The 13,687-nt window shown below is 40.5% G+C and overlaps 2 protein-coding genes and 1 pseudogene across 2 annotated transcripts; 2 read left to right on the plus strand and 1 right to left on the minus strand.

Moving 5' to 3' along the window:
• Positions 1-5,623: 5,623 nt before the first annotated feature.
• Positions 5,624-9,329, minus strand: LOC121754940. The gene is made up of 2 exons (XM_042150224.1): positions 8,243-9,329; positions 5,624-8,086 (listed from the first exon to the last, which is right to left on the minus strand). The coding sequence occupies exons 1-2, from the start codon at positions 8,627-8,629 to the stop codon at positions 7,913-7,915; spliced, it is 561 nt and encodes a 186-aa protein (XP_042006158.1). The 5' UTR covers positions 8,630-9,329; the 3' UTR covers positions 5,624-7,912.
• Positions 9,164-10,494, plus strand: LOC121754939 (annotated as a pseudogene).
• A 1,580-nt stretch (positions 10,495-12,074) lies between these two features.
• Positions 12,075-13,415, plus strand: LOC121755206 (protein MODIFYING WALL LIGNIN-2-like). Its single transcript, XM_042150491.1, has 3 exons — positions 12,075-12,206; positions 12,279-12,481; positions 13,021-13,415. The coding sequence occupies exons 1-3, from the start codon at positions 12,093-12,095 to the stop codon at positions 13,274-13,276; spliced, it is 573 nt and encodes a 190-aa protein (XP_042006425.1). The 5' UTR covers positions 12,075-12,092; the 3' UTR covers positions 13,277-13,415.
• The last annotated feature ends 272 nt before the right edge of the window (positions 13,416-13,687 follow it).

Below are 13,687 nucleotides of genomic sequence, written 5' to 3' on the forward strand. Positions count from 1 at the left end.
AAAACCGGCAGTTCGAAACCGTGAAAACCTATAAAACCCACCGGAAAACCATCGGTTCAGAACTGAAATCGAAACCGGCGATTTCGGAACCGGAACCGTAACATTGAAACACCCTCGCGGTTCGGTTCCGGTTAGGCAATTTCCAAAACCAGAACCGACGGTTCCGGAACCGTGGGCACCTCTACCTCCGTCCCATAGAAATAGACTAATTGGATATGCCACGAGTTTTAATATGTAATTGGTAAAGTAAGAGAGAATGACAAAAGGCAGTTGAAATAATGTACTGGATGGTGAGACCTATAAAGATAAAGTAAAAGAGAAGGAGAAAAAGTTTCCATAAATGGACATGAACTATTTGAATGAGACTGACGAAAAGGGAAATTCGGCCTATTTTTGTGGAACGGATGGAGTATACTTTTTAAAATACTACACATACCGGTTGCTCATGTTTTTCCATTTTTGGTCCATCTATGAATAGGTGTCCCGGTTCAAAATTACTTTAAATGGTAAAGAGACTCCACATTCAAATAACTCAGTACACTCACATATCATTTAAAACTAGAATGAACTACAAAAATGGTCCCGGACTACTCGCTCATAGTCCTTGGACTTTAAAAATATCTCCAGTAGTTCCTGGAGTAAGGGTTTATTTCGAAATTGGTCATTTTGCACTGTTTTCTCACGAAAATGCCCTTTTTAATGGCAGGACAATTTTGTATTTTCACATTTTTCACTTTTTTCAATTTGATATTATTTCGATGTACTAAATTTGATATTATTTCAAAATTTATTTTCTTCTTCCATTTGTCATCCTTCACTTTGTTGCTTTATTCCAATATTAGATTTAATTTTATAAAATAAATTTAAAATTTAGACTTTTAAATATCAATAAATTATTTTTAATTAAAATTGTTGATTTATGCATTCTATTATAAAAGAGTTTTGTGTGAGTTGACTCCATAGTTTTATTTCTATATATATAACTGTGAGTTGAATAAGAATACATAAATTAATAATTTTAATTAAAAATAATTTATTGGTATTTAAAAATCTAAATTTTTAAATTTAATTTTATAAAAATAAATCTAATATTAAAATAAAGCAACAAAGTGAAGGATGACAAAGGGAAAAAGAAAATAAAATTTGAAATAATATCAAATTCAGTACATCAACGAAATAATATCAAATTGAAAAAGTGAAAAATGTGAAAAGGCCAAATTGGCCAGCCCCCAAAGGGGGTATTTTCGGGAGAAAGCAGTGCAAATGGACCAATTTCGAAATAAACCCTTAGTCCAGGGACTACTGGAGATATTTTTAAAATCCATGGACTATAGGCGAGATAATCCCATAGTCCAACGACCATTTTTGTAGTTTACTCAAATTAAAAATGTGAAAAGACCAAATTGTCTAGCCCCCAAAAAGGACATTTTCGGGAGAAAACACTGCAAAATGACCAATTTCGAAATAAACCCTTAGTCAAGGGACTACTGGAGATATTTTTAGAGTCCCGGGACTATGGGCAAGATAAACCCATAGTCCAGGGACCATTTTTGTATTTCACTCTTAAAACTAATATATACAAGTATGACTTATATTCCACTAACTTTCTTCCACCAACTTTCTTAACATTTCTTGAAATTTGTGTTGGAAATAAATGAGACTCATATTCGCAGACGGTGGGAGTACTTAAGTAATGGTTAGTTATTTTATTTCAATCATATTCGCTGACGGTGGGAGTACTTTAAGTAATGGTTAGTTATTTCATTTCAATAGAATTAAGTCAACCTAGTAAGCTTCCAAAATTTTTAAAATGCAACACTAGTTGGAGTCTAGCCTTCCTTATGTACGGTCTTACGAAAACAATAAAGAATATAAATTAAAGTTACCTATCTTATTCTCATAAAAATGACATGCATGTATTCTACTAGGGATATATTGCTTAAGGGTTTTCACTAACTCTTTTGCCAATTAAATCCGATGGTTTCGAGGTTGTTAATTGAATTAAGCCTTAAATAAGTCTGAACCTTTAATTATAGGGTTAACTAATTGGATAATATAAATTTGTAATTAGGTCTTAGATGAATCCAAAGATTTAATTCTAAGATGTTATTTAATCCCCCAAATGCTTTTATTAAGCACGACAAAGCTCTTACAAAATTTTCAGCACTCAAAATAGGCCCATCTTCCATCTCACTAAAATAAATTTTAGACATCGATCAACATAAATAAAATGGCTTAGTTTATACTCATTTCGTCCACGAAAAATATGGTACTTTCATTTTCTGCACTTGTTTTGAAAAAAATAAAAGAGAGAATATAGACGAGTGCACAAAATGAAAGTGCCCTATTTTTCATTGACGGAGGGAGTATTTGATAAAGGTTGGGATGGTAGTAATTGATTGAAGAAGATGATTCTTTTGTTATCCGTTGATTTTCTTCCTCAATTCCTTGGTTGTAGTTTGATAAGACTCGTTTCATGCATTGGTCATGGGGTAAATTTCTATACTTTCGGGGAGTTAATGTGTAAATTTGAGTTCAGATGTGCAGGTATCTGGTAGGTCCAGGAGATCGTGTAGATTGAGCGAGCAGATGCAGGATTGAGCAGAACCGAAGTGGAATTACTAAGAGCCGCCAAACTACCTTGGGAGAATCTTGACAGAAGTCGGCAAGAGCAAGAAGTGGGAGAAAAAAGCAAAATTCAAAGACCTCCTTCACTTTTAAGGGCACAATTGTCAAATCAAATGAGAGATTCCCTAGGGATTTGAGCCTCAAGCCTCCCTATATAAAGGGATGAAAATTGAAGAATGGAGCAGCTTCTCTTAGCTCAAAGTCTCCCGAGCTCAATAATCACTCGATAACTTCAGTTCCAGTTTCTACTGCGCACTTGGAAGGGGAATATTAATCCGGCTGGTGACTTTCTCTAGTTGTAACCGTGTCCCACCGCTTGGAGAAGCGAACAAACCCTTTTAATTTCTGTTTTTGCTACTCTTAATTTCGTTTTGCAAGTCGTTTGTGGTGTTTTGGATTTCTTAGTTTCATAATTTCAGTTCTTGTTTTGTTGTTAAAGTTGGATCTGACTTTATTCATGAAGTTATGAAGTTCTCGTTGATGTTTTTGTTGGACTTTGGCTTCTTGCGCCGTGTTTACGTTTGGATTGGATGCTTTTCGCAATTGGTAGTTGTAGGGCATTGAGATCTAGTTATTTGACGTTTGAATTCATAGATCCGTGCTTGTGATTAGGGGTGACAAATCGTGCGTGTTGTGTCATTATCGTGTCGACACGATAACAACACGACACGATAACAACTAACACGAACACGACCCGTTAAGAAAACTCCAAACACTAACACAAACACGACACGAACCACTACGAGTCAACACGACACGATAACAATACGTATATTACACGACACAATAACGACACTATAATAATACAACCTGATAACACGATAAGAACTTGATAACACAATAGGATTAAAAAATTAAAATCTAAGTACACAATCTGATTTAAAATCCAGCAAACAGCAAAGAAAAAATCCATCATTCCACAAACACAACACGAACACAACAAGACACAAACACGAACCTAATTTAAATTTTAAAATAAATAAAAAAATATTAATATTATAATATATTAATATTATTTCTTAACGTGTAACACGAACGCAACACGAACACAACATGAAATTTTTGTGTAGTTATCATGTCGACAAGATAAGGACACGAACCCAATAAGCTTTGACACATACCTATTATTTTTGTGCGGGTTCGTGTCGTGCTAAAAATTGTCAACCCTAGTTGTGATGTCTGATAACGGTAGATTCATGTTAGCTCTGGTTTTGATTTCTTAGATCCAGGTTTCTCTATTTTAGATCTGCATGATTATGGTTCACTTTTGCTCGTATGTCATTCCGCTTGGTCAGTTAGCTTAGATCCGGTAGTTCATTGTTTAATTTTTACATTTACGTCTCATTTCCAAACATGCTCTGTTCCGTTTCTTTGAAGATTGTTCCATGTACTATTTTGCTCTATTTTAGTCTGATTGTATGAAGAAGATAAAGTCGTTGGTTGTTAGGAAATCAGATATACAGTTCACTTTTGCTTTATGCTTTTTGCAGCTTTTCTTCCGGATTTGTTAGTCTAGGAAAGTTGGTCTCCACTTGCTTTTGCATCCTGTTTGTCCATTAGAGGAAAGTTTCCAGCATGTCCTATTAGGCAGGTGACTATAGTTGCCGAGTCTTTGAATTAAGTGTTTACTCCAATTAAGTGTCCATTAGAGGAAAGTCCAGTTGTCATGCATGTTTCCGTACATGGTACGTCTAGTGGACCAGTTAGATAGAGTCCTGTTAATTCCACCAAGTCAAGTAGATTGAAACTTAACCCACTTAGATTGTGTGGTAGCAGCAAAAAATCCTCTGAAATGTCCCGAACACATGTTTTAGCACATTCTTCCTAGTGGGATCGATCCTTATTTCTCTATACTAATTAATAGTATTGTGGGTTAAGGTTTTGAACTCAGTCTCCGATAGCGCGTCCAACGACAGACAGATTGGTCTAGGTTCTGCTTAACTAGTTTGGTCCAGTGAATCCGCTTGACCCGTTTGTGATTCTACTTGTTTATTGCAAAGCACACATACTGAGAGTTTAGCGCATTTCATAGTTGATTGAGAAAGATAATTCCTTTGTTATATGTTGCTCTTTTTCCTCAATTCCTTAACTACGGGTGGATAAAAAGTTTGAGATATGCATGTGTATGTTGGCTGCATAAATAGGCAATCATTTGAATTTAGTGGTAGCTCTTTTGTACTTGTCGTGGATAGGCTAATTCTTCTTGAATTGGTTTGACGAGTTTTCCTCTTCACATAGATTGTAGAGTGTCTTGCCAATTTGGGTATAGTTTTGGGGCAGTCTGTTCGCTTAACAGATTCAGTTGTTTACAAAGGGTGATACGAGCAAGATAGTATAGCTATCAAACTTAAATGGGCATTTTACAGCTTAAATAAATGTGGCATGCGTTAAATACTCGGCCCGATCAAAGTTAGCAGAAAATAGCTATTTCATCATGATAAATAAAATCGCAAAGCAAATGTGCGATTGGGTATTTGTCTCGGTGAATTTAGCGTTATTGACTCTAATACCCCCTTCCTCTAAATTTTCCATCTCTTTCCAAATGGCTTTTACTAAGATGAGTTTCTCGAATCTCCCCCTCCTCTCTATACCTCTTTCTCTCTCCTTCACTGCCGTTTCCTCATAGACTGGAGAAGGACGGTGAGTGTGGCTATCGGCGATAGTGGAGGTTCTCATTGGTTATCATATTCTCTCTAATTGATGTGATGGTGGTGTTGATTTGGGAGCAGATCTAGTAGGTTCATGATGATCCCAACGGAGATATACGTATTAAAATTCCATCGGTTACTTAGCTTACTAGATTAGATATATGTAGGCCATCCACAATAAGGTGGACTATACACCCGCCCTATCTCCATTTTTCGTCCGTCACGTTAGCATTTTATCTTCCAGCCCATACACATGCAATAGCTAGACTGTATCTTTTGACAACCAATTTTGTATTTTATTTTTTTTTCAAATAAAAGAAAGTAGCAAAATAATACATAAATTTAAAACCACAATATGAAAACCTGTGATATTAAAAAGACGACAAAGTACAACACTATAACAACTAAACAAACCTACAAGCAAGTTTCAACAGTTATGTATACATATCGTCATTGTGTTCTCACCACCACAGCACCATGTGAAGAGGGATCTTCCAGGTCTGCTACTTTCCACATGCGCACTTCTAACCATGATAATCTATATAGTCGTTCTTATGAAATTACCACACTTTCCACATGCGCACATTTGATAAGACTCGTTTCATGCATTGGTTATGTGGTGAATTTCTATACTTTCGGGGAGTTAATGCGCAAATTTGAGTTCACGTGTGCTGGAATCTACTAGGTCCAAAAGATCATGTTAGCTGGTGAGAGTAAAGAAGATCTCATAGTTGAACCCCTTTCGGTGAGAAGGCACCACATAACATGAAGCTCGGTTTGGGAGACACTTCCACCATCGAATCTAGTGAATATTAATTGTGTCATAGCTCGGTGGAGGTATCTCAAGACGGGGTTGCGGATGGATGAGGACTTGGCATAGCCTGGCTCATGATCGTCACCTTCGGTTGTCATCGCACCCCAAACATCGGAATATTCATACTCCACTTCTTCATCGGGGTTGAGGTCGTAGCAATGGAACACCTCGCAAAGATCCTCCATGAAAAAAGTTTGGTTGCGGTTGCCGAGGCGAAAGTCGATCCTCTCGGGGTTGTGGGTATGGGGGTTCTTGTGCACCTTGAATGTGCTAAGAAACTCGAGAGTGAGTCTCCTATAGGACGGCCATCACCCTTGGAACATGTGAATCAAGCCGTTACCCCCCTTACGTTGCATAACGCCCAAAAGTCCTCCAAAATCCCCAAAGTACCGAGGGGAAGCTCGTGGGGGTACCGTGAGGGCACTGTGTCTCTTGCCGAGACTCTCTTCCACATAGCCTTATGATCATCATTCGGAAGGCTAACTCCGTAGCTCTTCGCATTCTCGAGCTTCACTCTTGTTGTCATTGTCCTACAAAATAAAATTCACGCTCTAAAAAGAGCTCCAAATAATAGACAAATAAACAAGGGTTCCCTCAAACTTGATGAAAGGGGATGCCCGAAAGTAACATATAAACAACTATTATCAAGAGGGAAACATAAAAAACAATCAACAATTCACCACCTTATACAAAATCAAACCATGAAACACAAGTAGGAGCATCACCACAATCATCCCCCATACTAAAACATGCTTTTCAACCGAACAATTCAACATGAAAGAACAAAATCCTATGGAAGAATTCAACCAAAACTCATAAATTAAAGGTAGGATTCTTACCTTGAGTTGGAGAGAATTGGACGATGAAAGCTTGAAATTTGGAATGAAATGAGGGAATGAGAGTGTGGGTGTGTGAATTTGGTGATGATTTGTGGTTGGGGTCGTGTGCAAGGGAAAGTTGGAGAAGATGGTGGAAAGAAGGAGAGAAAACTCACCTTATATCGAAGCTGTCGCGTCTCTAACCTATCCGTGGCGACCGCTACGAGGCGTGCACCGACCGCTGCGCGTCTTCAGAAAATGACGCATCTCCAACGGGTAGCTACGGCCCGCACAGCGCCCGCCCTAGGACCGAAATGCTCCTGCGCACTCAAACATTTTGTGGCGACCATTGTGGAATATACAACGGCCGCTACGATTTTATTATTATTATTTTATGTGCACAGAAAATGCATGAAAATTTAAGGAAACATAGAAGACAAAAAATAAAGAAATAAAGGGAAAAACAAGTTGGGTTGCCTCCCAACAAGCGCCTTTGTTTTGGCCCAACTAGGTGTGCGGATCAACGACCCTAGTACTGAAAACCGCGAACTGGATCATCTTGTTGCCAATTTTTCTCCACCATTTGTATTTCCTGTTCGGGGTCTTGATCACGAAGACTTCGGGGTCGACTGGAACTTGAGGCTTCTTCTTTGCCTTCTTTCTCTTTTTGGCCTTCTCCTGAGAGGGAAGCTTAGCTTGCTTAGGTGTACTCTTTTTGAGAGATTGGGGAGGAGTATGGACAATAAAGATAGAAGGGTTAGAAGAATCCTCCTCTTTGAATGGCCTATAAGGCTTAGACGTGTCGGTCATCATGACCGCCCTACATTCGCGCTCCTTCCTTGCTTGTTGTGCCTCTTCATACTTAAGCACCTCGCTCTCAATCTTGTTGGTGGGGCGACTGTAGTTGTCACTGATTGTGATCTCGCCTCTACCTACATCAATAAGAGCTTTGCAGGTGGCTAGAAAATCTCTGCCTAAGATTAGAGGCACATTTTTGTCTACTTTCATATCTTGCTGCAATGATGCGTCAACTTAAGGTCAGCTTTGGTGGGTTTCTTCACGACCCTCTCCTGTTGAATGATCTCGCTGCAATGATGCGTCAACTTAAGGTCGGCTTTGGTGGGTTTCTTCTTTCTCATCACGGCCCCCCTTAGTAGCTTCGGGTACCTAGATATCTCCTGTAATGATTCAACGAGAGGGATGTCAGTATGGACCTTGCAAAACATGTTAAAAAAGTGTTTGAACTGCTCTTCAAGCTTAAACTTCTTCTTCGGCTGGAAAGGGAGTACAATCCCGTTGTGCCGCACGAGTTCATTCTTGGCAGGCGCCCCTGCCTCTTCAGTGGCGGTCTGCTGCGGGGTGTGCGGCGGTCCGCTAGGCGTTGGGCAGACTCCAGACGGTGCCCCAGTAGCGGCCCGCTGCAAAGTGTGCGGTGATCCGCTTGGAGTCGGGAAGTCCCCATATTTCATTCCGGAGGTGCTGCCTTCGTCCTTCTTCTGCTTGGTGACCCACTTTTTGTTTATGTCTCCCACTCGTGCTGCTGCCTTTGCCTTGTCTTCCTCGAGCTTCTTGTGGACTTGGTCCATTTGAGTTTGGATGTTCGAGACGGCAGTGGCAATAATGTTTATTTCTTGCTCGAAATTGTTTAACCTTGCTTCAACAACCCCAATCTTGGTGTCATTGGTCTTTCTATCTTGCACTAGCACTTCTAAAATCTTCATAATCCCTTGGTCATACTGGTCCTCCTTCTTGATTGGCTCAACTACCCCACCTTTGCTAACATTAAACCCTGCGGGAGGTTGCAAAAAATTATTGTTAGAATAAGAAAGGTTAGGATGAGGACGGTTCTCATTATAATGATTGAAATTACTGCCCCCTGGTTAGGGCGATAATTGTTGTTGTAACCCCGATTGGGACCGCCTTCTTGTTGAGCGTAGTTAATGTCTTCTACGGGAGCGGGAGGAGCGTCGGGTTTCGTGACCGCAATGACGGAGGTCGGTGGAGCCGGATCCTCTCATCTAGATGTGTCCATTTGGTCAACCCGGACTCTAAGATCGGCTAATTCCTTAGCAAAGGAACTCTCCTCGGCCTCCTCTATGGCCGCTACTCTCCTCGAGTTGTGCCTCTCTTTCGACCACCTTCTACTGTTGGTGGCGAACTCCTCTATCACCGGCATGGCCTCTGGTCCACTCTTCCTCAAGAATCCTCCATTGGCTCATGAATCCAATATAGCACTGATTATATAGGATCCCTACATGATGGTCCACGGTGAAACCATGGTTGAGGCACTTGGGACACTCGCCGGATCTACCGTCGGCGGCGGATCGACAATCAATTGGGCGACCTCGATTCGCACGCCGCCGCACGTGCAGAAGGAATGGAGCAAAAATCACAAATTGGAGCTTTTTGAGAGCAAAATCTACTATCGAGCTTTGGATGCCGTGTATGAGAGGATGAGTGTTCAATCAGAAATCGAGGTAGAAGGAATGCAGAAAGAAGTTTTGAGACGAGGCTGCGTGAATTTAGGATTTCCGACGGAGGACATTCTAAGGAACGCCGCGGCGGATCACTATTACGGCTGGTGCTGCCTCGGCTGCAGAGACGGCCGGAAACGAGGCACCGACAAGACGTGGCTGGTCGATCTCGCCGAATCGAAATACGGCGCGATCCTCACCGATTGCGAGGCGTTGAAGGTGATAACGGTTAAAAACGGCCGGAAAAAATGCGCCGCCGCTACCGGGACTAGCGTTCCTGTTCAAAACCGGTGACGGTAGAGAGGAAATTGGAGTAATTGAAGCGAGAGTGACGGTAGCCGCGTGTGGAGCGATCAGCACGCCGCCGCTGCTGCGGAGGAGCGGATTGAAAAACCCTAACATCGGCCGGAATCTGCACGTGCACCCGGTGGTGATGGGGTGGGGCCACTTCCCGGACTCGGAGAAGCAGAGCTACGAGGGCGGAATCATGACCGTGAGCTCAAAATTGGACGCATCCTCCGGCGTCATCCAGACGCCGGCGCTACACCCGAGGATGTTCTCCGCCTGATGCCGTGGTCGTCGGGAGCCGACATGAAGGGCAGAATGTTCAAATTCTCCAAAACCGCTCACATTTTCGCGCTCGCGAGGGATAAAAGCTGCGGCGAGGCGAGATCGGAGAGCGAGATCAGCTACAGGATCGGCAAATTCGATGAGGAGAATTTGAGGAAGGGGATGGAGAGGGTGTTGAGGATTCTGGCGGCGGCGGCGGCGAAGGAGGAGATCGGGACGCATAGCCGGAGGGGGGGGTGCTGAGGGTGAAGGAGGAGAGCGGGAGGAGGCCGGGGAATGAGTCAGCGCCGATGTGCTCGGCGCATCAGATGGGGAGCTGTAGGATGGGGGGCGGTGGGGCCCACGGGGGAGACGTGGGAGGTGGAGGGGCTGTTTGTGGCGGATTCGAGCGTGTTTCCGACGGCGCTGGGGGTCAATCCGATGGTCAAGGTTATGGCCATAGCTTATTGTACGGCGCACTCGGTTCTTGAAGCTCTCGGCAAAGCTTCAAACTCATTAAATATTTCGTATATTATGTTAGTGTGAAATTATTTATCTTTATAATAAGGCAAACATGCGTTTTTATAAACTTCCATTTTCCAATCTCTCAAATTATCTCTCAAATATAGAATGCAGCAAAGTTTTCCATTGATAAAGCCTTAAGAATATTTATATCTTTCAAGTCATACTCAATATTGATAAAGTCTTAGAAGAAAAAATAGGTTAATTCATGCGCTGCCCAATTTCAGCGGGTCGTTGGCTGAGTTCCAGCGTTCCGCTTCCAAGCCTCTTATCTCTCGGTGCAACTTTGAGCGGGTTGCTTGTCGTGTCTTTCTTCTAGGCACAAATTCCGAGTCGAACCGCTGATTCTTCGGTGGTCGATGAGCTCCGATGGCCACAGGCTGCCGCTTTTGCTCCAGACTTCTGAATTCGACTTTTTTTAACTACCTCGTTCTATTCAAGATGTCAACTTTCCTTTTTAGTTTGTCTCAATTAAGATGACCACTTTCTATTTTTGTAAATAAATCTCTCTCTCCCTCATCTCTTTTCATTAAAATATTCAACTACTCCCTCCGTCCGCGAATAGGAATCTCGTTTTTTCATTTTTGTTCGTCTGCGAATAGGAGTCACAGTTCACTTTTACCATAATTGGTAATAGGGTCTCACATTCCACTAACTCATTCTACTGACATTTCATTTAAAAACTAATACTATATACAAGTGGACGCATATTCCATTAACTTTTTTTCTTAAAACCCATGCCGCCTAAGGAATGAGACTCCTAATGGCGGAAGGACGGAGTACATTTTTATCTCTACTTACTCCACTTAACAACTTCTCCTAAAATATTGTGCCACTCAATAATGTGGATATTTTGAGTGGACGAATGGAGTATCTTATAAGCTCTATTTTGCATTCTTTTTCACAAAATACGTCAAAATATTAAAATAGATAAAATATGTAAATAATTGACATGTAATGCTATTTTGATATTCAAAAGAAACCAAATAATGGCCTTAAAACAGTGTAAAATTCTAACGTATCAATTAAGCTGCAATGGGGTGACCAAATATCTTAGCATCGTTTACTCATGGGTCGATCGTTTACCTTGACGAATTAGGTTGTTCGCATACGACACCACTGATGATATTGTATTAGGAGTATCTCCTTGTCAGCAAAATAAATGTTTGGTTGTGCTCGAAATTTTTTTGTTGTAGGGTTATTGAGTCTTTCCACTACATTTATTGAGAAAACCGATCATACACGGCATAGAGCCTTCTTTCATAGTGTTCAAATCGTAGTGAAAAGTCTGGCACATCAGTGGTACCGCTCGTGCATTTTTGATATTATGTATGCATGTATTATAATGCATAGCATGATAATTGAAAATGAATGAAACATTACTACTCACTGGCCTCGCGAGTGGTTATATATAATAGATTAGGTATCTCATTTCTGGAAGTGGTTATTTAACTTATAAACTAAATCTCATACATTCAAACACCCTTTGCCCCTACAAATAGTGGAGTTGAGTCAGTTGACCATCTAATTTTTGCAAATACTATAGATCAAGTGTCAATATTCAAACCCATAAAATACTTCTTCTCCTTTCATGAAAATGTACACTACACTAGCACCAAATTCTAATTCAATCCCACCTATGCTTCATTTCCATATGAAAAGCCTAAAGCAATATAGCATCATACTATTCTTCTCCGCCACCGCCCTCATCTCCTCCGCCCTGTGCTTCGCGGCTGAGTTCAAGAAATCCAAGGTACACTAACCACTTGCTCCATCACTTCTATCAAAACTTTCATATTAATTATTTTCTTTCTTTTTTCATAAGAAAAATGATCTCAGATTCAACGAAATGCTCTGCCATCTTCCCCAGAGCTCCGTTTTCGGCCTCGGCATCGCAGCCTTAATCTCTCTCACCCTCTCTCAGATCATCGGAACCTTCTTCATTTCCAGAAAACTCCATTCATCACACAATAAATCCACTGTGAAAAAAAGGCTTTCATTTTCTTGCATTTTGATGGCTCTCTCTTGGTAATAATATACTTATTCCACTATTTCAATCTTGTTTTCTATTGCACAATTTTATTTGTATTTCAATTTTGTTTTTCAATTTCGAATTGCAGACAGATCTTACCTAATAGTCCGACAAAATATTTTGTTATTTGCTGCTATAATTGATCAAAATAATACTCCCTCCGTCCCTACGTAGCTGGGTCGTATTCCTTTTTGGATTGTCCTACTGTAGCTGAGTCGTTTCCATTTTTGGCAAAAAATAACAACTTTTCTTCTTTCTTACTTTATTCCCTCTCCGTCTCTCTACCTTTTTCCTTTTCAACTTTATCATTCATTTACTTAACTCACTTAACACAACTTTTCATAAATCTCGTGCCGAAAAGAAACGTATTTATTACGGAGGAGCAGAGAGAGTACTATCAAAACAAATCCCTATGCAGAAAGAACCTTCTAACATGGACAGCTAGACATGTCTCTAGGATTTCTAAAATCTGTTAATTAAACAAATTAGTAGACCATTAATTATTCAATTAATTGATTAATTAATAATGTTGTAGGATGAGCTTTGTGGTTGCTGCTGTGTTGATTGGTGGAGCCACAAGCATGAGCCGAAGCCAGCCGTTTGGAGAGGGATGGCTTGATGGGGAATGCTACTTGGTGAAGGATGGAGTGTATGTCGGCTCAGCGTTACTCGGCTTGGCGGCGCTCGGTTTGACTCTCGGCTCAGCCGCCATCGAGATGAGCCGAAGACAGGCTGAAGAAGATAGGAAGGTTCATGCACAAGTTGATGAATGTGTAGAAATATATCATTAAATGTTGGATGGTAAATTCCGAAAATCGACTATCGAAACGAATTCAATTTTATGGACTTTGATTCGATTTTGTATAGTTTTTAGAAATTTTTATTCTAGATTATGATTTATGAAATACTAAAATAAGACTCCCCCGTCTATGAAATGTTGTCTAGTTTGTCCATTTCGGTCCGTCCGTGAAATGTTGTCCACTTTGTTTTTTTTTTCATTTTTGGTAAATGGTCCCCACACTCCATACTCATTACACTCACCTTCTATTATAAAACTAATATATAATTGTGGGACATATATTCCACTAACTTTTCCACTCACTTTTCTTCACATTTTTTAAAACTCGTGCCGAGTCAACATGGACAAAATTTTACTGACAGGTGAAGTAGTATAACTAAAGTATTTTCTTTTCATAATTCCT

This window comes from Salvia splendens, chromosome 11, assembly GCF_004379255.2.
Source record: "Salvia splendens isolate huo1 chromosome 11, SspV2, whole genome shotgun sequence".
NCBI lineage: Eukaryota > Viridiplantae > Streptophyta > Magnoliopsida > Lamiales > Lamiaceae > Salvia > Salvia splendens.

Coding starts and splice junctions, on each gene's coding strand:
- LOC121754940 (XM_042150224.1), bottom strand. CDS start 8,629: ATGAAGATTTTAGAAGTGCTAGTGCAAGATAGAAAGACCAATGACACC. Junction 8,087..8,242: donor AGCAGACCGCCACTGAAGAG/GCAGGGGCGCCT, acceptor GAATCATTACAG/GAGATATCTAGGTACCCGAA.
- LOC121755206 (XM_042150491.1), top strand. CDS start 12,093: ATGCTTCATTTCCATATGAAAAGCCTAAAGCAATATAGCATCATACTA. Junction 12,207..12,278: donor CTGAGTTCAAGAAATCCAAG/GTACACTAACCA, acceptor TTTTTTCATAAG/AAAAATGATCTCAGATTCAA. Junction 12,482..13,020: donor ATTTTGATGGCTCTCTCTTG/GTAATAATATAC, acceptor ATAATGTTGTAG/GATGAGCTTTGTGGTTGCTG.